General features: G+C 38.2%; 2 protein-coding genes across 3 annotated transcripts in view; one reads left to right on the top strand and one right to left on the bottom strand.

Annotated features, from left to right (window-relative positions):
- Positions 1 to 15,047, top strand: part of nptnb (neuroplastin b) — a 32,261-nt gene extending 17,214 nt beyond the window's left edge. For both annotated transcript variants that reach the window (XM_069173438.1, XM_069173437.1), the window contains 7 exons: positions 3,055 to 3,229; positions 5,245 to 5,339; positions 8,507 to 8,640; positions 8,784 to 9,057; positions 13,650 to 13,671; positions 13,792 to 13,865; positions 13,958 to 15,047. In XM_069173438.1, the coding sequence (XP_069029539.1) occupies positions 3,055 to 3,229; positions 5,245 to 5,339; positions 8,507 to 8,640; positions 8,784 to 9,057; positions 13,650 to 13,671; positions 13,792 to 13,852 (761 nt within the window). In that variant the 3' untranslated portion in view covers positions 13,853 to 13,865; positions 13,958 to 15,047. The remainder of the gene's footprint in view (positions 1 to 3,054; positions 3,230 to 5,244; positions 5,340 to 8,506; positions 8,641 to 8,783; positions 9,058 to 13,649; positions 13,672 to 13,791; positions 13,866 to 13,957) is intronic.
- Positions 15,048 to 15,311: 264 nt separating this feature from the next.
- rec114 (REC114 meiotic recombination protein) lies at positions 15,312 to 23,305 on the bottom strand. The gene is made up of 6 exons (XM_069173439.1): positions 23,228 to 23,305; positions 21,449 to 21,538; positions 17,317 to 17,400; positions 16,782 to 16,955; positions 15,735 to 15,812; positions 15,312 to 15,476 (listed from the first exon to the last, which is right to left on the bottom strand). The coding sequence occupies exons 1-6, from the start codon at positions 23,303 to 23,305 to the stop codon at positions 15,312 to 15,314; spliced, it is 669 nt and encodes a 222-aa protein (XP_069029540.1).
- Positions 23,306 to 25,005: the final 1,700 nt, after the last annotated feature.

Here is a 25,005-nt window from a genome sequence, read left to right as displayed (position 1 = left end):
AAGAAAGCAAATGAGCACATTTCCCCAAATTTTGCGCTATTACTTTAACAAAGAACTGCAGCTGGTTTGCTTCATTCATGTCACAACTAACTTTGACGGTAAGTTTTCGTGCTGGAAAAAAGAAGCATTCAAAATGTCTGTAAAGACTTCTCCATTGGATCCTGCATCATTGCTGATTGTTACACCAAAATATGGCTAAGTACACAGCTTCTGCGTCAAACCTCTTTTCATCAACCTTCCTGAACATCCACAAAGTAAATGCGGAATGCTGGAAGTGGTTTGAGAGATTTTTGTGGATATTTCTTCCATTTTTTTTTTTTTCCAGCATGAAAACATTTCCCTTCTGGAATTCACTGTGTCCCACAAAGAATTCAGGCACAACGCAGCTGTTTTCTATGCTACAAATCTTTTACAGACATATTTCAGAGTGGTTAGTGTTTCGTACTCATACACATAGATTTTGAGTGGAGTATCATTTAAAGTAATTGTGCACAATAGTTCTTACTGGATTTTTGAAGTACAGAGATACTGTACACCTAAAAGCGAAGTAGAATTTTCAAAATAAGCACGTTTCTAAAACAGTTCTACTTATTGTACTGCAAAGTAACACAAATGTGTGCCAATTTAATTTAGACAAAAAAGGTGTTGAAAATTGCATATCCTTTTAAAGAGTGGTTCAAAGCATTTAGCTCAACCACATGCTCAGAAGGCCCACTATTCTCTACGAGGACAGTTACAGGCACATAGCATATAATGTGTTGTAAAGTGCTACAATGTTATGATTTGAGACCTGCCTTGCCTTGTAATTAATATATACACATATATATTATATTATTGCCAAGTTGGTCAGTATGTCTCACCTAGTTAGTGTAAATGAATTCATACAGCTTGGTCAAATTAATGCAACTTTGCTTAATATTCAAACAAAACTGTCAAATGTCAGTTAATTGGACATCAATATCAATGTAGTACTGTATTAGAGTACCAGCAAGAGAAAAGGGGGATCAGGTTTCAGGACATCTTGACTCATTAGAGCAACATTTTATCTTTGGTGAGACATAATCCAGCAGTTACAACATTTTAAGTTGTGACGATGTGTCCTACAAACAACCTTCTGGTTAAATTGCCTGTGGACCACTGTGCTGTGTTTGCTAAATGTTAATTTATGTACCTCATGTTGTGTGTGTGTATGCATGTCTCAAAGATACTATTAATAGTACATGTGGCTCTGCTTGGTGGGGGAGAGAGAGATGTAAGGGGGGAGGGGAGAGATATCCCTTCTGCTATTGAGTATACAGAATCACAGGAAGAGGGGGAGCCGTGAATGCCGAAAGAAGTCAATTGCTAGTCTCAGTAGCCCTTCTTTCCCCTCTCTCACCCCTTTTGCCTTGCTAGTGGACTTGCAGCAGCAGCAGTAGTAGGATTATGATGCTGCTCCTCTCTGCTCCTCCCCTCGGGGGCTCCATCGTTGCCATGGTTGGCCTGCCCTGGAGGAGGAGGAGGAGGAGGGGCAGTGTGGAGGAGGCTTCCTGCTCCCTGCTCAAGGCAAAGCAAAGGGCGCCTCGCTCTCAGATGACACCTCCTGCTCCCTGATCGTCCTTGAGAAATGGACCCCGGTATCGTTGAGTGTGTTTAGCAATCTAAAGGTTTACGCACTCTTTCAGCGCTAATGTAAAATGTCCAAGGTCAGTCCAGTGTTACGTTAATCGTCAGCCCAGGGGCCTCATTTATAAGACTATGTCACAATCAACCGAACAAGATGAGATTCATATTCCACCCACTACCCTCCCACAATTAACCATAAATGGTCAATGTGGATGGAGGCGGCTTTACACACACTACAAAGTTTGAGAGGCTGATGCCTGCAGCAGCTCTTAATGCAAAAAGCGGACAATTTCCCAAATTAAAGTTCAGAGTGATCCGACAGTCTGCTTCACTGCACCAGTTGTTTAAGGCATGGGGACACTCACTGCCTGGTATTTGTTAATCATGTGTACATAGCTTATGAAGCTGAACAAAACAAATTAAAAAAAAAAATCACACTCAGTTTCTATAAAACACTACCGTATTTAACTCCAAAATTAAGTATATAGGTGTTGCTCTTGTTTTCACAGTTGAGTTTAGGTGGTAAAGATTTGAAGGGTGAGAAGGGAGAGTGTGTGGCAGTCTGCCACTGCCAGTATCATCTCTGTGTGCCCTTGGCAGCACTGTCGCGTGTTAACGGAATTGAATTTGTACAAATGCTATCTGAAAAAGAAGTATAGCTGTAGTTGGTGAGAAGATTTTAATATTCAATTTTTTTTTAGAAATGTACCCTGCAGGAGTCTGCTCGGAAATCAACAGTCTGTTCTCCAACCCACAAGAAGTCCAATGCAACTTAATGTGGTTGAGCTGAAATTAAATCAGGAAATTCAGGGTTTGTATTGGAGAATGGCAAGTTGTAGTATAACACTAGGTTATTAATGAGGCAAAAACACATAAGACTATTGGCCTGACTGTTTAGCCCTTCGTGGAGGTACGATTATTTGTTTTCCAAGATAAAGTTTGCTCTATAAATATTAGCTTTTAAGTAGAACTTAGTCCATATTGTTTTGTATGTACACAATGGTTTTTATATGAGGCCCCTGATACCCAAGTACATGGCTTATGTGCTCTTTACATTCTGATGATGTTTATATGCACGGTTACAGTAGGACATCTCTAAGAGCCCATTCAGACTGAAATATTAAAATTACTGCAGATATCAGATGTTAAATATCCCCCTGGAGAATGTGCGACAGTCAAAATTCATATTTGATTAATAATTCGATGTAGCTTTAATGTATATCACTGTAGTTCATCAGTCAAAAGTACTAGACAAATGGTCAATAGAAGGCATTCCGGCGGTTTCATGTACTTATTACGCTTTTTGTTTATTTGTTGTGTGAACTTCCCGTCATAGAAACCCTCCTACACAGCATAAAACAGCATACAGCCTAGAGCTACAAGGATGAAGCATTAAGACATCTTTGAGCCCCAGTTCTGGGATAAGTTTTGACTGTCTCTGTCTTCCAGAACCAAAGATCAATGCCTCTGATCAGACCATCCTTTCAGCGGGCACCTCTAATAAGCCAGTTACCCTGCAGTGTAACCTCACTACTGCCCACACACCTCACAAGGAAAGCTTCTGGATGAAGAATGGACAGGAGATCTCCAACACACGGACAGAGCAGAGGAACACAGCGTACAGGTGACTAAATGGCTTTACCCCCATGGTGTGAGTGGGACACATTTTGGAAGAGGAGACAATGAATGCAGACAAGAAGTGCTCTGAGCAATGGAGAGTTGAATAAGAATTGTACAATTTATCTAAATGTTTCATGTGAAACTGAAGCAGTTATACAAGTGGAAACAGAACTGAGCTAATCTAGCAGAAATCTATCTCAGTGGGGGTTTGGTGAAACTCTTGGAGAACAGGACCTTGCAAAGAAAAAGGCTATGTACTAAAATTATCAGCTCTGAGGTGGAAAGGGGAGTGTTGCTCACATTTTCAGAAATTATAATACAGGTTTATTTTTCTGCTTTGCTAATTGATTGTAGTTGCTTGCTTCTAAAGCCTTGTTCAGACTGCCTGCCCAAATCCATTTGTTGTCATATTCAGATTGATTTTTGAAAGTCAAGACAATAAAAAAAAAAAAAAAACCATGTAATGCGACTTTTGCAAACCAGATCCAAACCACATGGTGGTTAGAAATGTGATTCCAATCAGATTTCTACAGATGTGTCTCAGTCCGGAAGCTTCGCTGGCTCAGATCAGATTCCTTGCATCACTCGCAACGCAACACGCAGGTGACAACGTCATTTTCAGAGTGAGCAGGATCTATGCCACCGCTCGCAAAGTGCTATTAGAGAGTGGAGATTTTGGCGCTATGGAGCACAACAACTACAAAAGTCTGTGGACAGATGCCCAAATAAATAGTCTGCTGGCACTTTGTTTCTGTGTTGGAAATCAGCGTTACTGGTGTCGCTGCGTTTTTGTTGTTTCCACAGCAACGCATGCAGAAAGGTTGGTGATGTCTGGACACACCAAATCCGATCCGCTCACTTTTAAATGACAGTGTGGACAGTCTGTCCTAAAGATCTGATTTGAGAAACAAATCCGATTTGCCTGCAGTCTGATCGTAGACTAAGTGTAGGTGATGTTTCCTTTTCTATAACATACACTCGGCGTGCTGATTTTTGCTCAGTTTCCACAGGTGCCGGAGAGACAACCACTTGCCAAAGCTAACTCGTACACACAGTCATCTTCAAGCAGTTACAGAAGCATTTAATAAACACATATTATTCGAAACTTTGATGGAACATTATTTGCTCGAGGCTTGAGTTCTTTTTCATGACAACGCATTTCTTGACCCTTGTTTTTGAGACTGACAGCGTATAATGAATTGATTTAAAAATGTCAAATAATGTATTTATATAGCAAATTTTATAACTGATGGTTTACTAGCGAGCCACTATGAATATCAATACATGTTCATTTAGTAGTAGCATTTTATGTTTTACAGCTTTATGGTTTTACATTATCAGTGATATATTGAAATAGTGCTAATTCAAAGTTTGTTACAAACTATAGTGTCTTAGGTAGTTGATAGGTACCTTTATTTATTATTTATTTTATTATATTTATTTTCTAAATATACTTACAGACCACCACTGATTGAAATCAGAATTGAGATAACTCCTGAATTCTCCCACGTCATTTTCAAAACGTGATGCTGCATCACTACCTCAACCCAGATCTGCAACTTTACCTATGCATCTGTCTTGAAATGAAAAAGTAAACTCTGTGATTGCCTTAAGTACCAACTACTTATTAGTTCCTGCTGTCACACAGCATAACCATTGGAGCACAAAGCTACTGTCGCCCCCATAGACATGCCACAGACTCTCACTAGCCACAAGATAAGACCAATTGGTCACTTCCTTGTCACATTACATCAGTGATACTCTGAAGATTACAGCTAAAATGCCTGTGGTGCCCTTCTCTGCAGAATCCAGAGCTGCTGTTCTGTAATATAACAACACAATGCCAACATTTTGTCTCCCATGGCCTTGTCGCTCCTTCAGGCTTTCACTGCTGTAGTCCAAACTAATTACCAGTGTTAAACTGAAATGAGTTGTCTTTATTTACTTGACTATTTACAGTGACTGAGTGACGGGTGGATTCAATTACAGAATAATTTGCTGTTTTGTATTTTGTTGCAGAATCAATAAACCTCGGGCAGACGACTCTGGGGAATACATGTGTGTTTACACATTTGAAACGGCACCAAATGCAAATGCAACAATCGAAGTAAAAGGTACGATTTCTCTGTGACATCATAACAACTGTACCTGTGTTACCTGATCTCCTCCCTGTTTATTCAAATTCGGAAAGAGCCCTTGCCTTAAATAGAGTTCATCACGTGATGACACGGTAAAGTCATCTGTGGTTTTCTGCTGAGAAACGGAGATAAAGGTGTCCTAGAAAAGTTAACCACCCAAAGCTCTGTGAAGAGAGTCCTTCTTGACAGAGCTGTTTGAATTCATCCGGTGCAGTGGTGATGACAGGGAGCATTCCTCAGGCTGTTGTCACTCTTGGCTTTCACTGAGACAACAGTCTAGCAAAATGGACAGGCGTTGCACACGCTCTCCAAAACGTGCAACACACAAGGCCCACTAGGAGGCATCCTTAGAGTCTTAGAAATGAAATTAGAATGGTGATTTAATGGGAGTTGATTGGTTTTTCATTTACTAGAATTAACAATGGTCAAAGTAGTGAAATTTAACTAGGGCACTGAATGTAAAAGCAGGAAACCCAACCAGAGAACTAGTGTGTTGGTTTCATTCAAACTGAGTGAAGCTTTTGACATGAATCAGGAATCTTCTCTGAGGAAGGGTAAGTGAAACCCTCTTCAAGAGAAGCTTGCCTGTGTGTAGTGCTTAAGCCAGTTTGCTGTGGCATTGCTATGGAGCATGCTGAGAATGCCCTACCTCTTACTCCGCGGCTGTCTTAAAGCGCTGCCTGATTGCGCAACGTGGGTGATGACCGTGTGTGCTCTGTTTTTGCTGGATTGTGAGATGACGGGACTCATCGCCATTCAAACTGAAGTGTCCGAGCCATAACGTGGCTGCAGGCCTCTGACTGTTGAGGCTTGCTATCTGCCCCCTGGAGGAAAAGTGAGACACTTAACTGATGATGCATGATTTTGTCCTTTAATTTTTTTTAGACATTCCATCTTAAAATAATAAAATAATGGTGTTTTGATGCTCGGAGTAGGCATCATCGCTGGATTTAAACAAAGCATTTTCTTCAGTACTTAAATGCTTTTGTAATTTATAGAGGTGTTTGAAATATTTTGTGACCCAGGTAGCAAGCCCACTGTTAAGCAAGCCAGTTTTGCACTGCGCTTCTGGCAGCAGTTCACTGAGATCCCTCGCCTACAGTGTCCTTGGCACACTCATCCTTGCAGGACTCAGCTCAGAGGCAACAGATGGACAGTTCTGTGATGTTGTAGGATTAAGGCTCTGAATCCGGTCCCAGCCATCTCTGTGGCAGGAGTGGAGTTTATTGTCTGTGATACTAAGCTTACCACAGATACATATTTGGTACCTCATATTCCTCAAAGTTTGGTAAATGCAGAGCACGTTTCTCTGTAAGAAACGTTAACTTGCATCCTGATAATTTCACATTTTTCTAAAGAAAAAATGTGATTGTCCAATTTTGCACAAATGAAAAACATGTGCTGCAGCTACATAAACACTAGTAAAATCCAGAAAGCAACCAAAGAAAGATTCAATTTAACAACTGTTTCACATCTGATGTCGCATTAATCAACTTTTTTTGTTATTTTCTTCTAACAGCTATGACCTTGCTCTCACCCCAGTCACATTCATGTCCCTTTACCACTGTCTAGCACAGAGATGAATAATCACAGTCAGGAGTGTGAAATGGAGGTTTCTGCCCGTTTTAGCTAGCGTCACTCGGGGGTCCGTCTTTGTGCTGTCAGTCACTGGCATAATACAGTCTGGATAAGGCACAAATGAGCTTGGCCACTCCCCTGCTCAGACAGCATGTGCACACCATAATTAGAGTGGAATGATGTCACTGAAGAGCTCAGACCCCTCCTGCTCTATTATCCAATGCGCAGCTGAAAAATGCTCACTCCAGGCCTCTCCCTTATCCTGCTTAATTGCATGGAAGGAATTATTGTAATTTTGAGGATTAGTGGAAAAGCAGGGACAGTTATCTTCTTGATGCAGCGCAGAGTTAAATTCAGAGTATGAGTCTCACCTTTGAGAGAGACTGCTCTATTGATGGATCAGTGTGATTTGGCATGTGTTGCAAAGCTTTATGACATATGGCTGAATTTTAATAAATGAATTATCTCTGTGCTTCATTTTCATTATCAGTTAATTCATTAATCAGAGCCAATTTACCCTGTTATTCTTTGGCTCAAAACCTCTTTTGTGGAATTCACTGTATAATTATTTTGAATGGGAACATCTGGAGGCTCTCGTATCATCCTGATACCCCTTTTCCATGACCTCATTATGAATTGTATTGAAATGCCTTTTATTCGTTGAAGAGTGATATTCCCCATGCAGGGATTGGGTGGGGGTGTATAGGGCATGCTCACAGAATGACTGCACATCCAAAATGTTAATTTTTAATTAAAGCCATAGTATCACCCTTCTCCTCAGAAAATCTCTGTTCTTCTAAATTCAATGCAGCTTTGCATAAAGAGTTCATCTTATCTGTTTGATAAGGTGAAATGTCATACTGGATTATGTGGTCTTAATTTTTAGGCAAAATGGGCATCAGTTTATAAAACATACTACTATTATCTACAATAAAATATTAAATGAAATAAAATAATAATAATTTTGCCATAGGTTTTATAAAATCTAACAACTACAGCCCCCATAAAGTTTTGACGGCATGCTTATGTCAACGATTCATGGAAGCTGTAATTTATCAGGGCTAAATCAGAGCTAAAATGATTGTGTTTTTAAAGTAAACTGTTTACTTACACATGAACATCCCACTATAAAAACCGTTAGTGGTAGCAATAAGTGGAAAAATTTAAGTCTGGAAATGTGCAATACATCACACACTCAATGACCTCTGTGTGAGATACTGAATGATGTCCTGACATGACTTTAACTAAATGACGCAAACCAATGTATGATTTCTGAAAATATCTGCCAAGAGCCAAGAGTGATTCTTCTCGCCTGCAATCACTCTAAAAAAACTCCAAAGAAACTGAGCCACTTCAGTGAATCAACCTTACCACAAAGACCCATAAATACACTCCACCTCTTACCGAGACACCTCAATAACACACATTATTACCACAGCCAACACAGCCAATCATGCTTTCCTTCTTCGTGCCATCTGGTAGGAGTTTAAACGCTCCTTTGACTGTCTGACTTCTGCCAACTCACCTAACGATGAGGACTTTATCTATGTATTTTACCTTTCCAGCAAGACCTGACGTCACTGGTCATAAGCGAAGTGAAAATAAAAACGAGGGAGAAAATGCAATGATGTACTGCAAGTCTGTTGGTTACCCACATCCCACCTGGACATGGCGTAAAGTGGATGGAACATCCTACACGGTAAATGTATATACTGTATATTCTGTACAATAAGACCTGAAAGACATGATAGAGGGCATGCTTCTGTACACTGTATATCTACTTTATAGTATATCTACTCTAAAATATTATTTTAATAACATTAACTTGTCATTGTGTTCCAGGACATTGACAACTCCACTGGACGCTTCTTCGTCACTAACAGAGACAACTACACACAGCTCAACATACTAAATCTGGATATAAACACAGATCCTGGACTATACGAATGCAATGCCACCAACACGATTGGAAACACTGCTGAGACCACCATACTACGAGTGCGCAGTCATCTCGCGCCGCTTTGGCCTTTCCTGGGTGTGCTCGCAGAAATTATAATCCTAGTAGTCATCATCGTTGTGTATGAGAAACGCAAGAGGCCGGACGACTTTATTGATGGTAAGAAAACTTTTCCTGTTACTAACAGTAGAGAATTGTAACTAATAAACTGTGATCGTATATATGTTATTTATGTTCAACATACAAATCAGTGAAGGTTTAAAAAAAAAAAAAAAAAAAAAAAAATTTCAACAGGTACAAAAATCCTCCAATAAGGTGATCAAAAGAGGAGTGCATCAGATTTTAGGGATGGCTATACATGCAAGTACACTTTGAACTATGAGGTTGCATCTGTAGTGACCAATTATCAAAGGATTTGCCTCCCTGTTCTTGGTGTGACAAAAGAAGAATGGAAGGAGCTTGTCACATATAAGTTACATGTTAGACGCGTGCAAATATGACCTTTATGGAGGCAAACTAGGTAAACAACAGGGGGGCTACAGCTCACCACTAGAGTTGGCTATTTGTAGAATACACTACAGGCAATGGAAATAGAGCATTTGTTTGTGATAGCAGAGTTTTCATAAACATGCCAGGTTCTCAGCCTTTATCGATAAAACCTATCAGTCCCAATACCTAACTTAATTGGTTACTATTTTTTCCCCCTTCTTTCCAAATGGCGACATATTCTTAATGGGTGGTAAGTGAGATCCTGCATGGTTTCGGAGATTATTTTTTTCCCCTTTCTGTCAATTTGTATGTTTTTGCAAGCCTACAGCCCATCCAAAACATTATGATCTTTGATTACATATTGTTGAGATATTAACACAGTATATTAGGTCTACTTTACACCAGCCATGGTGAAATGAAAACGTGACTCAATTCATTTCCATGAAGTCAAACCCATAAAATCTGACATGTATCTACAGATTAGAGTAAAATGTTTTGATTAATGGTGGAATCAATTTTGGAAATCTCCAAAGAGCCATCCTTTTTAGCCATTTTAAAGGACCAATCAGGATTTTTTTTTTTTTTTTTTTTTTTTTTTTTTTTTTTTTACCCATTCAATAATATTACAACAATATTTCGATATACAGTTTAATTGAGCTTGAATTATACATAATATAAAGAAATGTTGCGATTTGCTAATAACCATAGATTAAAAAGGCAATAAAATTAAAATACTGTACCAGTATGCTAGCCAGCTACCCCCAACTTCATCAATTGAGGAAACTAAAGGAACAAAACAATTATATCTTAAACATGTTTGAACCCATTGTTTGGGTATAGTAAATAAGGTTATCTGACCAAATTAGCAATGATGAACAAGTACTATTCTATATTCTATACTTTTACATATTGAAATCCAAACCACCAGCTTGTCTTGATTCATTTTCACAATTGTTTGAGAAACTATGGCCCCAACTTGCGAAATGTACCCAGTTCCTTAACATGCTATAGCACTGGGTGAACTGGTTAATGGTTAAATAGGTTATGGTGCTGCCTGTATGGGCCAGAAGACTCTTCTGAACTCAAATTACAAAGCTGGAGAGTAAGCCTTGCAACATTAGGGATGTAAACTGCCTATAAGACTTTGTTAAACTAACACACTCACTGTGTAACACACTGCTACCTGCTCCATTCAATAACATCTCCTGTTTCAGTGTGTAGTCCTCTATCGCAGGTTAAGTGTTACTTTTCAATGTGATCTACAGCCACTCTCCTCCATTCAGGCCAATATAGTTGTGGTGTCACAAAGGCACTTGACTGCTAAAGCACTAAAAAAAAAGAAGCTTCAATGGCTTCAGCTCTGCTGGTTAAGGTTACATCTAAGCATCTGTAGCCTGAGGCAGAAATGCCCAAATATCAAAACCACATTGAATGTTGACAAAGAAAAGGCAAAAGCAAACGCAGAATTAAAAAAAATAACTAAAAGTAAAACCGTAATTAATTTGGGGTTCATTTCTTATGCCCTTGCTCATCTAGCTCATTAGTTTGGTCAAATCCAGAACCCCTTAGACCAGATCTTTTTTTTTCTTCTATTTAACAAAGAAGTGGCCTGTGCTTTAGGAGGCAGACTGAATCACATGATAAGAATGTGACATGATGTAAATGTCTGGAGAGCCCAAAGGCATCTCCAGTCACCAAAGGTTCTTTCTGACCTCTGCTCATGTGGCTTCGCTTCATTTTTGAAAACAACATTAGAAGCAAAATACAAAGCCACGACAGTCGTGCCACTAATGTGAATCGCTCCAGCTGGGCAACAGTTGTACGCCACACTCTGATACAGACTAAACAAATACAGCTTCTTGGTCCAGCCTACTTTCATTTACTTAGTCAAAGCAATAATAAGTACATGAAATGTGCAAGGAATAATAAGTAAATAAACACATTTTCAGCTTCAATTCTGCATTCACACTTTGCTCTTACCACACTGTAAGGGTTAGGGTGACAGGCTAGACATTAATCATTTAATGGGGTACAGAGTAATATTTATTAATGCTTCACAAACCACTAATCATTTCATTAATGTAAACGTCAATTGAAACTACATAATATAAACTGATGTTTCAAATGATTTCATTGTCTAGATGTCAGATTATGTTAGCTAAAAGAATAGTCCTTTAAGTTTACAATATATTTATATATTTTCTTTACCAAATTAAGGACGCTATTGACCTGTATCTTTATTGGAATATAATAAATAATATTTTTCTTTCAAATGATATAAGGTAATCATAAAATGTTTGTGACCCGCCATATTTTCTTAACTACTTGATAACCAGATATAAAGCAAACAAAAACACTTTACTATGATATTTGCTTAAAATCCATGCACACATACACATATAAACATACCACATGGCTCAAGTAAGCTCTGTGCATGGCCTGTAGTTTGGTTTCATCTACCAGAAAAAATGAAGCGATTAAGGTAGATTATATTTGCCATGTTTATGCCATTCAAATCAGGAATGAGGACTCCCAGCTCATGATGCCCAGCCTCTCTAAAATCTCCTTTTAGCATCCCGCATTCCCGCAGGTTTTGGCCCGTCTGTGTGCATTATGAATTCTGGTCTCTCGATGGCTTAGCCGTGTTTGAACACTTTTATACTCTGCAGCCAAAGGCTCTGATGCAGAGGCTGACCTTTCTATCCTGTGTTTCAAAACCGGTTGCTAAAATTACAGATTTTGCTGTGTGACGATTTGCTAAAAAAAACAGCTCGCTTTATGTAATATAGCAAATGCTAAACTATGCAACTTGTACCCACATCTGTATTTTTTGGAAAAAGTACAATTACAACGGCTACAATGATTATCATCAAGTTCAAGTTCAAGTATTAATCTCACACAGTAACCATCTGTATGCTATTGTGCTTGCAAAGCCCTAATAGTAAACACAGCTTTTGTGGTGTATACATATGACAAACACAGATGTTCCTCTGAGTGATCACAGAACCATGTTTTTGTCTAACACTATAACTGCCATGAGCTGCTCCATTTTAATGCCATGGAATGCTGCTAATGCCGCTTCTCCTCGACTTATTACTGCATGGAAAATATCTCGCTGTGACTGGTTACTTACCTGTTGACACATTTCATCTGTATGCAAAACACCAACCACCTTGTCAACCCAGAGGCTGCGGAGCTTGGAACTGACCTTTCACCCGACGCAACAATATGCACTGTTATTCACCAGTTTCTCTTCCTCCAGTATTTCTTACTTTTACATTGTACTGTATGTTATTTATTGCACTGCTCTATAGTGAGACAGAATGACAATTTATATTCTTGTTCAACAAAGCAAAATATTACTTAAAAATGTGTATTTTTACAACGTTCGGTAGAAATGTTGGGAGTGGATACAACCTCCAGATGCCGAGTTACAGCTTCGAGGAAATGCGTGTTTTTATACCAAGTCAGTTACACTGTTAGTCACACCCATGAAGCAGGCTCTTTTAAAATCACTATGAAATTGCTGGGTGTAATTAAAAGATGGCTTTAAGTGAGCCATCTGTAACCCTCCTACACATGTGCTCAGTCTGAAATGAACAGAAACCCAATGAGATTCAGATAGTGTGTGAGGTCAAGTTTACAATATTCGGTGTTAAAGTTGCTCTTTAAGGGAACGGTCCACAGGTGTTTGTTTTTTTTTTTTGCACATTTCTGCCACTCTACTCCAAATATGTCACTTGTGAGCATTTCCTAAAAGCAAATAGTGTTTTTTGTTTTTTTTCCTGGATGGGTTTTTACCCGAGCAGCCATTAGTTTCTGTCCAGAGATGTTTTTAATGTAAGAAGCTGCCAGTTTCACATTCCTGTGCCTGCTCAGTGTTTTCCTTCTGATTCTGTTGATCAGACACAAACGAGCATATACACTATAATCTGTTCAGCAACTGACTCCCACGTCTGTGATGTCAGAGCATTCTACCAGTGCACGACTTTGCCACACCACTATGCCAAGTATTCAAAAAACCTGTGCTTTCAACTGCATTATTCAACAATTATAAGATTCACTGTAGATCATTTTCAAACTATTTGCTGTCTGTAGCTGATTTCAGGTTGTTTCGAGTTGATTTTCACTCCAAAGAAGAACTGTGCAAACAGCAAAGTATTATTTGCCGTAAATGTGCTGAAATATGCAACGCTATATCTCACATTTGACTTCTTTGTGCTATTTTTGTTCTGCTTTTGTTCTCTCTGCTCATGTCAAAGATGATGAACCAGTCGGACCCATGTAAGTCAATAAATATTTGTATTGCTGTACGTATAATTCATATTGAAATGTTGGCTAATGTGATTTGAATGTCTACTCTATTACCTTTAGGTCACTAAATCATAACTGCTTCTTTCCTAGGAAAACAAATTCAACAAACAACCATAAGGACAAAAACATTCGCCAGAGGAATACAAAATAAGCAATTTACTCAAGTAAGACACAGTTGTAGGGGATGTGGGCTAAATATAGAACTCACTGTGAAGATTATCCATAGTCACACCTTCTCTTGATTTTCTCTCCACAGATGAGATGGCTAAACTGCATTTTTTTGACTACATGAAGGTATCAGACGTGGATGGAGCTCCGGGCAGTTTTGAAAAAAAGCATATCCTGTCTCATTTTTTGAGAAACAATATCAGCATAACACTGGCAACAAAAAGAACATAATGGCTGTCTTAAGCATGCCTTATTCAGTCTTAAGTGGAGATTTCAGGATGACGAATAATGACTAAAACCACCACAAAGGTGTACACATTTTTAATGTGCTGTTGATGTCTCCTTTATTCATTTTATCATGTCCTCAAATGAGGTGATCCCTTTTGTATTACATATCATGTACAATGCATGCAAGATAATTACGCAATAGGATACTCAGAATAGACATTTTCTGTTGTTATCCCTCGTGTGGCTTTTTTTGCATCCAAAATGACCTATGTTTTTTATGGAGTCATCCTTATTAATATATATATAGTTTTATTCTTGAAAATTTGTACAGCATATCATGGTTCTTTAGTTCTATTTGATTTGTGACGAGAAGTCTACTTTTAACAGAACTTTTATTGTGAAGCAAGGGCTTCAATGACTGACAGTATTTACATTTAATTGAGAGTGCTTACAGAAAAAGACTACTGTGTGTTTAAATATCTTATCAAAAATGATGTGTATTATTTTTATTTTCTTTCCAGAGTAACTTAGGTGTCTTGTAAATGTTGAAGTATGAGTGTTCAAATGATAGGAAATCTGTAAAAAAATATTTTTTTTTTTTATATTTCCCAATTTCATCAATTGATTTTTATTTTCTATTTTTTCCCCCCCTCTCTTTAACTGTATAGCATGGCTATAATCCTATGCAATATGTATTCTTAAATAGATATATGGGGGGCAGTTTGTTTTACTCAGTGAAGCTTTAATATTGTGGGATCACTTGGAAGCTGGCATAGCAAAATTCACTGCTGTAGCTGCATGACTCCTCTTTCAATACAATGTATCCATGTGTGTTGCGGTGGAAACGGACCTGCGTTAAGATGGGAACTGAGGGACCAGAGTATATAGCCACGATCAAACATATGAGTGAGACCAATATTTTTTTTCGGAATAAAAAGTTTAAAAATGAACGCAGATTTTTGTTTTTGTTTGTTTGTTTGTTTATTTGCTTTGTAAATCCTTTAACCGCTTAAATTCAACACCGTTCAAAGCGTCCTCTTTGGCCTATATACCATAAGAACTAATGTGTAACAGCATTTCAAAGAACACCAGTGGCACAGCAAGAAACAGTCTACCACCAACAAGCACTGCCTACACAAACAGTATAAGAGGAAAAAAAAAAAGACACATTGCACTAATTTGACCTTTCTACCTTCAGCTGTTGTTAAAACTCTTTACTCCTTAAGCAGTTTCCTCAGCTCCCCCTCCACCTTCTCTACAAATGCATAAAAGCCAGGATCCAACAGACAAGCACGCAGGAAGGGCTCCAAGTCACCTTGTTCCAAAGAACTGTGACGATATACTTGAGGCAGAGTCACAGCGGTCTCGCCCAAGTAGTGCTGTGGGAGGTCCAGAGAGTATTTAAAAAAAAAAAAAAAATGAAAAGGGAGAAACTGATTGAGTAGGCTGAGTAGTAGCATTTACGATTTAAGTAAAATGTAAATGAAGTCATTGTGGTAAAGTGGTAAAAAGCAATAAAAGCACTGTGCTCAAACACAAAATTACAATTAACATGTTGCACAGTGGATGTTTAATTTTGTTGGTTGTTGCTTTAGATGAGCTGCTGTTTACTGGCTCTCACTTTTCACAAGCAATACCTGAGTAAGACGCCTGATGGACAAAGATTCTCGAACAACCTCGGGCTCAACTCCCGCAGCCTTTCCCTGGGAAGTCTGCTGACACCACCAAAGAAGAAAAGAAGATACGACAAACATGACACGACACCACAGGGTTAAGAGACCAATCAATGGCTTCATTACTAATTGAAAGATATCCACCCCTCAAAGCCCTTTCATCTTCACTGTGAACTCCTTCACTGTGTCTGTTCACTAAAGGTCAAATTCAGCCCCAGTGTTGGAGTCCGTTCCTTTCCAAGTCCTTCATGTTTAATGGTGTGAGGAACAGAAAGGACTGCATGCAGGTTTTACTCAAAATCCAATTTGTAATTAACCGTACGCTCCTGAGTGTTTTCAAGATGGAAAATAAATAAAAGAGGACTACTGCCGTGAGAAAAGACTTGAAGGATGAAACAACAACAATCTCGTCCCTAAAGCATGTCATTCATACAGTATAAATTTCTAATGCTTCAATGTTTTGTTGAAAGTGGTTTTTCGCTTTGGGACAAATGTTTGTTTTGATAATCAACAATTTGACTGTTAGGGGCAATATATTAAAAACTCATTTTCTCAGTGGCTGAAGGGCTACGTCACTTTAATAGTGGTGTTTATAAATGAATTATATTATTGCTCCACATTCCTGTCTGTGAATGTGTGTTTGGGGGGATGGGGTGGGTGGTGGTTGGGGGGGGGTGGGAGGGGTACGGTTTTCTACACCGTATCTTGTACAGTGATTGGCTGGTGATTCCTGTAAATTCAATAGTCTTTCTCACTCCACCTACTGTAGCTGTCTGTCACCTCTAAAAATAAGACTGTTGTAAATAGCACCATCTAGTGGGGACAACACTGAGGAACTACTACCCCTCTTGATAATACCTTCAATTATGTGAGTTTACATTATGCTGACATACATGTTAGATTTAACAAATATTGTACAATAAAAGATTGATCCTGCTCCAATTTAAACAAATAAACTCTACAGCAGGAAGGGAAAAAAAATGGTATGTACTGAAATGTGACCTGGGCAACCTGTATCGCTGGTGCAGGGACCTCAGTGGGGGTCTGATTAGGGTGCAGTGGGGCGTCTTCCTGAGTAGTGACAGGCACATACTCCATCAGTTTTTCCACAGCACTAGAACACTCATTTATGGCCTCTGCCCTGCTACTTCCATCAAACTGCATCTTCATTATGCGGCTCTGTCCCTGTGGAGATCCACAAATACACTCAGTCTGTATCTGTCAATCTAAACTGTGCCAATGAAAACACAATCTGTGGTTTGTGTGTTTCTTTTGTGAAATCAGCATAACATTCAGGAAAAAAAAAAAAAAAAAACCTCATGGTATACAAATATATTTGAATTTAATGTTCAGGCGACCGAAGTATGAGGACGCTGTTTGTCACATAAAAAATAAATAAATAAAATATAGTGTATTAGTACTTTTTATTTTTTGTTAAAGTGTAATGAACGTAATGGTCTTGATCTGGGAAGCGAGCCCAGGTATTAGGATGGACCTTGAGATAAATACTACCCGTTGTGGGATTGAAATGCATCTCATGACTCACCTCCACAGTAAATCGAAATATCAGGTTATCAGATTTCTGGTGTACTTTAAGAGAGTCCGAGCGACACAGCAAAGGTACTGCATCCTGCGAAAAGACAAAAAGACAAGAAAACAAAAAAACAAAATAACATCTTTAGCAGTCAGGACAGAAAACAGTATACGTTAATTCATAAAAAACACTTTTAGGAATCTGTGAAATCTTTTTTATTGGGCTATACCAATAAAAAAGAAATTGCTTGATTTCCACTAATTCATTAAAAAAAAAAAAAAAAAAAAAAAAAAAAACCTGCATTATAAGAAAATACAAAAGAGACGATTATAGTTTTCAGAGTCTGATATGGGAAAGAAAGTACCCAAAAATGCCTGCAGGGGTCTCTGTTTACTCAGAAACCTCAGAGATTCAGCTTTTGGGCTTATGAGAAGCATTTTTACAAAAGTAGGTAAACAACCAACAAGCAAACAATAGCCTTTTTTTTTGCAGTTATATCATGTAGGTTTTCCATCAAGCAGTTGCACTGCACTAGGCAGCAGAATGCTCTGAACTGCAGCACCATCAGTTCACATCAAATGTTAATAATCCGTATTTTTAAAACTGAAAGCTGTATCATGTTTAGTAATTTAGGTGAGACCCATCTCACTGTTGGCAGTGCGAAATCCATTGGTAAATAAATGTGATTAAGACGTGTCAATTCTGTGTCTAAGCTTGTTTTCTGTAGGACATCCAAATTGTTCAATATATACCAATTAGTGACACATTTCTTGGATATTGATATGAAGTTTCATTAAAATACAAACCTAGGTGACCAACTGTGCTGTTTCCAAATGATTAAAGGACAAACCTGAATAAATTTGTCAAAGAAATCTAACAAATGCAGATAGTTTCATACAGGGCATGAGAGGTCACTAACTGTTTTGATGAATATGAAAATGATGTGAATAATTTTCTGTCGTTTTCACAGTCACCAGCTCCAATCCAGTTTAATTTTTATGGGAAGTTTTAGACCAGACCATTTTTTTCCACAGGGCCATCCTCAAAGGTAACGGAAAAGAAGGGGCACATATTTGACATTCGAGTTGAAACTTGAAACTCATAATGCTCAATGTTATTTATATGTTATAATATGTTAAACTATAAATTTGGTAGACATGACAGATTGCTTTAAAATAGGCTAGTTGCTTTTTCTCGTCAGTGTGCAATCGCCTCAATCTCTCCTCTTGACTGGTATCCAAAGTCAGTGACGTAGGACACATGAACAGCACATTCACTTTAGCAGGAGAGATGGAGAATACCATCATTCTTCGTAGATAAGACGTAGGCCAATATAATTGAATAGAGAGGTTAACTGCACTATGTTGTACAATGCCATAAACCTCATATACTGTACTTTTTAGCTGTACAAAATTAACGGTTCGTAGTTATTACATATTTTACAACACTTAAGAATATGCATGAGCTTGTCAAATGCCCTGGTGGTTCAAAACAAAGAAGGTGTGGCCAGACTTGGCGTGAGGGCTCTAAACTGAGTTTTAATTCTCAAAATGAAATACTCACCATTGAGCTTAGTTCAGACCAGAGATTTACAACAAGGCGAAACCGTTTTAAAAGGTTGCAGTGAAAGTTGCAGCAGTGTGAACTGGCCCATCTCAGCTCGACTGAAGACAGCTGAAAGGCAGTTTTAGAATTTAAGGTACATTACCTCTTTTCATCAGCTAATCAGCTCTTAGCAAAGTCAGCCGGTCACAGTTACAAGCTCTCGGAGGATTAAAATGGCAGAATTTTGGATGGAAGAAAGAGAGAATTACCTTATTTATTTGAGGAACAGCTGTGTCTGCACGACACGAGTTGCAAGTAACTCACGGTCACTATCCTCATTTGTGTCATTAGACACTACAAATTATGTACATTTACAAAAAAGCCTGAAAAGCCTTCAGTTCAAGGAAAGTAGAGAGCCGTTGCTGTGGAGATGTTACACCATCAAGTTTAGCTGCTCTGGTGTAAACTGGCAGTGCCTGCATCAATACGTGCTCTGTTGGAATTAAGTAAAATAGCAGTACAGACTCACTGTATTCATTTGCATCAAGATTCATTAATGTGATGCTGCCTTTTATTGACTTATTAGGTTTTGTTTTCGTTTTTGTTTTTGTTCTTTGAGAACGTTGTGGGCTGAGATGGTCCGTGGGCCGGTTCTGTCCCTCGGGCTATATTTTGCCCGTGCGTGTTTAGACAAACAGAGACATTGCTTTCAGCATGCATAAAAGCATTTACAGCTGGTTTTACTTTTCCGGGTAATCCCCGTCTGGTGAAGAATATTTTGAGGCGACCACTGAAGCTCCTCAGTAACCCTTTGATTCTCTCCAATACGGCAAATATCAGTCATGTCCAAAGACAATTTGAAAAGTTTGCTTCAGACCTTGTCGTAGCCTACAGACCTAAGCTCTCTGTATTGAAAGTTCCTGAGCATTCACTGCACCAATCTATAATAGACCAGTCTATCATCCTCAGTGAAAGCAGTCTGACCTGAATATCTGTCTGGCTCGGCAACCTGGCACAGCAAGATAGCTGTGTCTCCTGCCAGGACACCATTAATGAGACATTGAGTAGTCCCTCAAATTTCTGTTGTCTGCAAGCGGGCGGTAACTTCTATGTCTGAATGCCCAACTTTAATAGCAAGTGAAATATTTCAAAATCTAAAATCAAAATGTCAACGCGGCCTGAACTGCATTTAGCTTTTTTGAGAGCCTGAACCTGAAAATGTTCCCAAAAGTGATTTTAAGTCTGTACCCAAAAACTTCTGAAGAATATTTGGCTTCAACCATCCAAAACAATGCCGTCAAACCCCTTCAGATTTGAGTAGAAATGCCAAGCTCTTCAGCAGAACATTTCATATAACCTTCATCGAAGCACTATATCGTGAAAACAGATTTCTGTTACAGGATTTAAAACCCAGAAATTCTGTTGACTTTTCTAAGCCTTTTATTGAACTATGAAAGGTATGATTAAAAATGATACCATTTTTACATTAACATTTAGATTTCTATTCTTTTCTTGATATGCACAAACAATCCTTGGTAAAAAACAAAGCATAAGTAAGATGTCAAAACCTCGTATATGGTTGGACTGTGAATGAAACTTTAGAGGGCTTGTAAATTAATACAATTGTGAGTTGAAAGAGATAGAAGTCAAAGCATTCAGCTTACCAACGGTGTACCTTTATCATTCAGGCAATCACTCAATATCGAATATTGACATTTATACAGCTGGCTCTGCTATTGCGGTTGGTAAAAAAAAGCAAAAAGCAACGATGTAGTGGTATATGATACATGTACTTTCTTTTAAGAGAGTGGTACAGTCGTAATGTCACACCAGAAATATTATTTTGGAACACCAATGCTGATAATTAAGAGAATGTGAGAGGACAACCAACAATACGAATTGTGACATACTACAGTGTCAGAGTTTGACATTGGCTGCAAACTTAAATTAATCCCAGTACACAGCACAGTACCTATGGCCACAATGTATTGTTTTTTGAGTTATAGAATTTAATTTAAAAGCACACTGCAAATCCTTTGCAAAATACTTTGTCATATACTGAAAACTGCTGCAGTTTATGGTGCATGAAATGGACATCAGACTGATGCATCCTGCAGAACAGCTACAACAAATCTGAACAGCTGATTTCTATGTATTCATTCATTTTCACTTTTGTCAACATCTAAAGAAGCTTCACATTTTGAGCTGGAATCTTTGCAGATTTTTTTTTTTTTTTTTTTTTTTTTTTTTTTTTTTTAATGTATAATAAAGATATTTCCAACCTGGGTCTGTTTTTTATTCTTTTTTCCTCGAGGGTCTAGTCACCATTCAAACCATTCATGCAGAAGACATGAAACTGTTGTGATTCCACTGTGTAATTGTATAATTTGAATCAACAATATAGTCAATCAAATGTAGGATATCAAATCACTTGACAATTGACACTTGTCAATGACTTGACAATTTTAAGACTTGGAAAAAAAAAAAAGAAGATCTTTACACTACCACTGCTGTGTGCATGCCATAAGCAACAATCAAGGGAAACAAAACAGAAAACAAGCAAACAATCAATCAATCCATAGCCACATAAGCTTCTTACCAAGCTGTCTTGTCCTTGCAACACCAACAGGTACCCAGATTCCACAATTGTGAGGACAATTTCAGGTGTATTGCTCTTTGCCTCAAATATCTGGTGAACAAAAAGAACAATAATGAATTAATGATTAGTTTCACTGACAATGGTGAAGTGTTCTATCCAAGGTAGATCATAGTATTTGGAATAATTAGTTATTATATCAGCAATCAGATAAAGTCTTGTAATTCCTTGCTCAAAAATTGCCTTTAACTATGTACTGTATTACACTCTCCAATGTGATAGTCTTACGGGTGGATTGTAAATGCACCTGCTCATTTTAAATAAATGGTTTTGAAATGATGCCTACTATTCAGTTTTTATGCAGCTTATTGTGTAATGTAGGTATATTTTGGTTTCACAGCCGCCCATCCCCTGTCTTCATACTAAATATACAGTTTCAGTTTGCCATCTAGAGACTGACACAATTAATGAGAGCCAAAGCCACAATCATGTGTTTCCTGATTTGCTACAGCACTCCAGATCTCCAATGTGTCTTCCAGGCTCAAGACTACTAATTTGAAACTTAACACAATTCACTGGCAAGTTTAAACTGAATGACAAAGTGTACAGAAAAAAAAATTATAACTGTAAAATCAGAACACCTGATTATGTGTGATATGATGAAGCAATATAGACTTGCACAAATCCTTCCACATATCACCATATTATCATGGCCAGTATAACACAGATTTACGTTTCGACTAATTTCCCACGACACCATCTTCTGGAATATAAATATTTTTCAATTTTACAACCAGTATTGTCTGATACGTATCGACATACATTACCTTTTATCAAACTTTCCAACAAGTTAGTTTTTCAGAAGGTCAAATGATACACGCAGACTCCAATAAGAGGCCTGCATTCATTTTCTCACTGATCTGATATTTTTTACAGCAATATATGATCTTTTTTGCTGCTATTGAAACTTGTACAGATATTTACCCCTTTCACATTGTTGTGATTAAGCTACTGTTGAATTTTCAATCTATTTCTGGAGATTTGTTTTTCTGTCTTAAAGCTCATGCCAGTATTTTGTTTTCATATCGGCCGCCATGTGTGTACCAAAACTGAATTTTAAACAGGACTGGGAATCACTGCAGAACTGAGTAAACCTTCAAACAAAGGTCTCATCACTCAACCTGCATTCGCTCCAACATACATCAGGAAGGAAACAGCTTTACACTCTTTTTTTTTCTTCTTACAAATAAAAGCATATTGTATGCTGCATTATGATCTTGTCCTAAATAATATCCTCCAACCCTTCTTTGCTCACTTTACTTTTAAACTCAGAGATCATTTGAGGTTGTAAACCTAATGTGCATTAACTAGGGATTTATTTCACTATATCTTTCTTTGTTTAAACAGCTTGTAGAAGAGAGGACTTTACATTTAATAGGAAGCCTTTCAAACCCTTCTTGTCGTGTTTTGTCCCATTTACAGTATCACTATGTCGGGAATTACAAGGCACTAAATAGTACTAATAAAAAAACAAAAAAAACATGATTATATTTATGTAGTAATATACGTAAAATCGTGTTTATTCTGCACTCCACATGCTATAAATCAACCCGGACGGAAGTGAAAGGATTATAGAAACACCTTTAAAAGGGCTGAAGCTAAAATGGTAGCTGCTAAAGCGAGGGGTTAACTAATGAACACGGAGTTTAGATACCTGACGTAACTCTGTTCAATTACTGTGAAGTCAAATCACAAAAAAAAAACAAAAACAGGCTCGGTTACCTTCCAGGGTTTCCCCTGTGTCTCTCCTGGGATGAAACGTCCATAGCGTTTTAATGTCCATGTCTGACTTGAGGCCATTTTCTGGGGAAAACAAACAAAACCTTCTTCCTTGATATTTTCCAGCTAACCAACATCCGACCTGTTAACTTCCGGTCCGCGGAGCCAGGCCACGAGTTGTCCCATAAAAAAAATTAAACAATTATTTTGACCCTGCGATTGTCACACAGACCGAAAGATAAATTAGATAAATATATGCTGCTTCCTGTTGGGAGACTGATGCCTACTGATCCCGACCCAGATGATGCTGTGACCGGTTTTGAACAAGTGCATTTCCCTCATCTTTAGGAATGTAGGCCACCAGAAGAAACCTGAAGTGTTAGATTGGTGTTTGTTAATTGCTGACTTATTTTGACCTTAAGACTGAGGTTAACATGTTCTAGTGCTGCTCATTATAATGCCGGCTAATGAGTGGCTGCACTGTAGGTTGCAGGGCTGAGGTACTTTGAATGCAGGCTGGTTGACTGGGAAACATCCTCATGCTGGTACTGCTTTTCCAGGCTATGTGAGTGTACGTGAATACAAACGAGCGTTTGGCTGTTTCTGGTTTGAATTTGCCTCCAGGAGTCAACCAATAAACTTTATTCATGTGCAGATTCACATGAGCAATGTTGAGATTGGGAGGCTGTGTCCATCAACTGATCTGCAAGCATTTGTGACCTGCAGTTACCTGCAACATAAGTTCACAGAGACTTTGCATGTATCTTCAAAGAAGCATAATTTCACTTTGAGACAAAACTATATAATATGCCAGATATTCTTTACCTGCTCTAAATAAAAATGTATATTGTGACTTGGTCAGCGATGTCCTACTGACCATACTGCCTTCATAGTGACATGTCAGGCTTATATACTGTAGATATCTCTTCGTAGGACACACCACTGGGTTTATTAATCTATGTCACTATTTATTAATACGTTTATAGCTATATCTTTTTTCATATTTTAAATACAAAACAAACAGCTAGCTGCCATCTTGTGATTCTAATGTGGTGATGAGTGAAAAGTCTCAAATGTACAAATATGATTGTAATGACAATCTACAGTATATTCTGATTGATGGATTTTTGAGGCTGATACAAATATTGATATTTGGTATCTGATAGCATCACATGGATCCCTTTGAATTTTGTGTGACCAAGTTACCTAATGACCGGGTAATGGCAGTTAAAAAAAAAATATGTTGTGCTCCCTGGTGGATAAACTGTGTAAAGGTAAGAGTGCCACTGTTTCTAAATTACATCAAACCGGGTTTGCCCTCTCTTTTCTCCAATACCTCATTCACACTGATACCAATATATCTGCAGTAGGCTAATATTGGCTCATATGGATGATTTATTAGTTCAGATCTATTGCATAACTGTTGTTCCATGTCTTATGTTTGCCCATCCACATCCAGACTGGTCTTGCCACTGGTTTTCTTTTCTCCCAGTTCCAGCAGCTGACTTGACTAACGAGAGAAACCCCGCACAGCACGGGCAGTATAGAAGATAGAAGATAGAAGATGGAAAGAAAAAGTATGGAGGCTCTCATTTCACAGCAAACTGAATAAGTTAAAACTGTGACCACTGACAGCACCTTTAGTCCTGTCCTGAAGGAAGGGACTGAAGTACAGAATACTGACATCAGGTTGTATCTGTTATAAAGACACAACCAGCACATTTTAGAAGGCTGCCAAGCATGGCACATTCACTGAAGAGGCAATGTAATCCTACTTTGAC

This window comes from Embiotoca jacksoni, unplaced genomic scaffold, assembly GCF_022577435.1.
Source record: "Embiotoca jacksoni isolate LCO1_2020_lvr unplaced genomic scaffold, fEmbJac1.0.p SCAF_6, whole genome shotgun sequence".
In the NCBI taxonomy this organism is placed as follows: Eukaryota; Metazoa; Chordata; class Actinopteri; family Embiotocidae; genus Embiotoca; species Embiotoca jacksoni.
The sequence above is the reverse complement of the archived record's forward strand: the minus strand, read 5'-3'. Positions and strand labels throughout refer to the sequence as shown.

What these genes read in the sequence shown, in the direction of transcription:
- rec114 (XM_069173439.1), bottom strand. Translation starts at nt 23,305, where the DNA reads ATGGCCTCAAGTCAGACATGGACATTAAAACGCTATGGACGTTTCATC. An exon ending in CACAGGGGAAACCCTGGAAG is followed by an intron (nt 21,539 to 23,227) that starts GTAACCGAGCCT and finishes TTTGTTCACCAG; the next exon opens with ATATTTGAGGCAAAGAGCAA. An exon ending in TATTTCGATTTACTGTGGAG is followed by an intron (nt 16,956 to 17,316) that starts GTGAGTCATGAG and finishes GGATCTCCACAG; the next exon opens with GGACAGAGCCGCATAATGAA.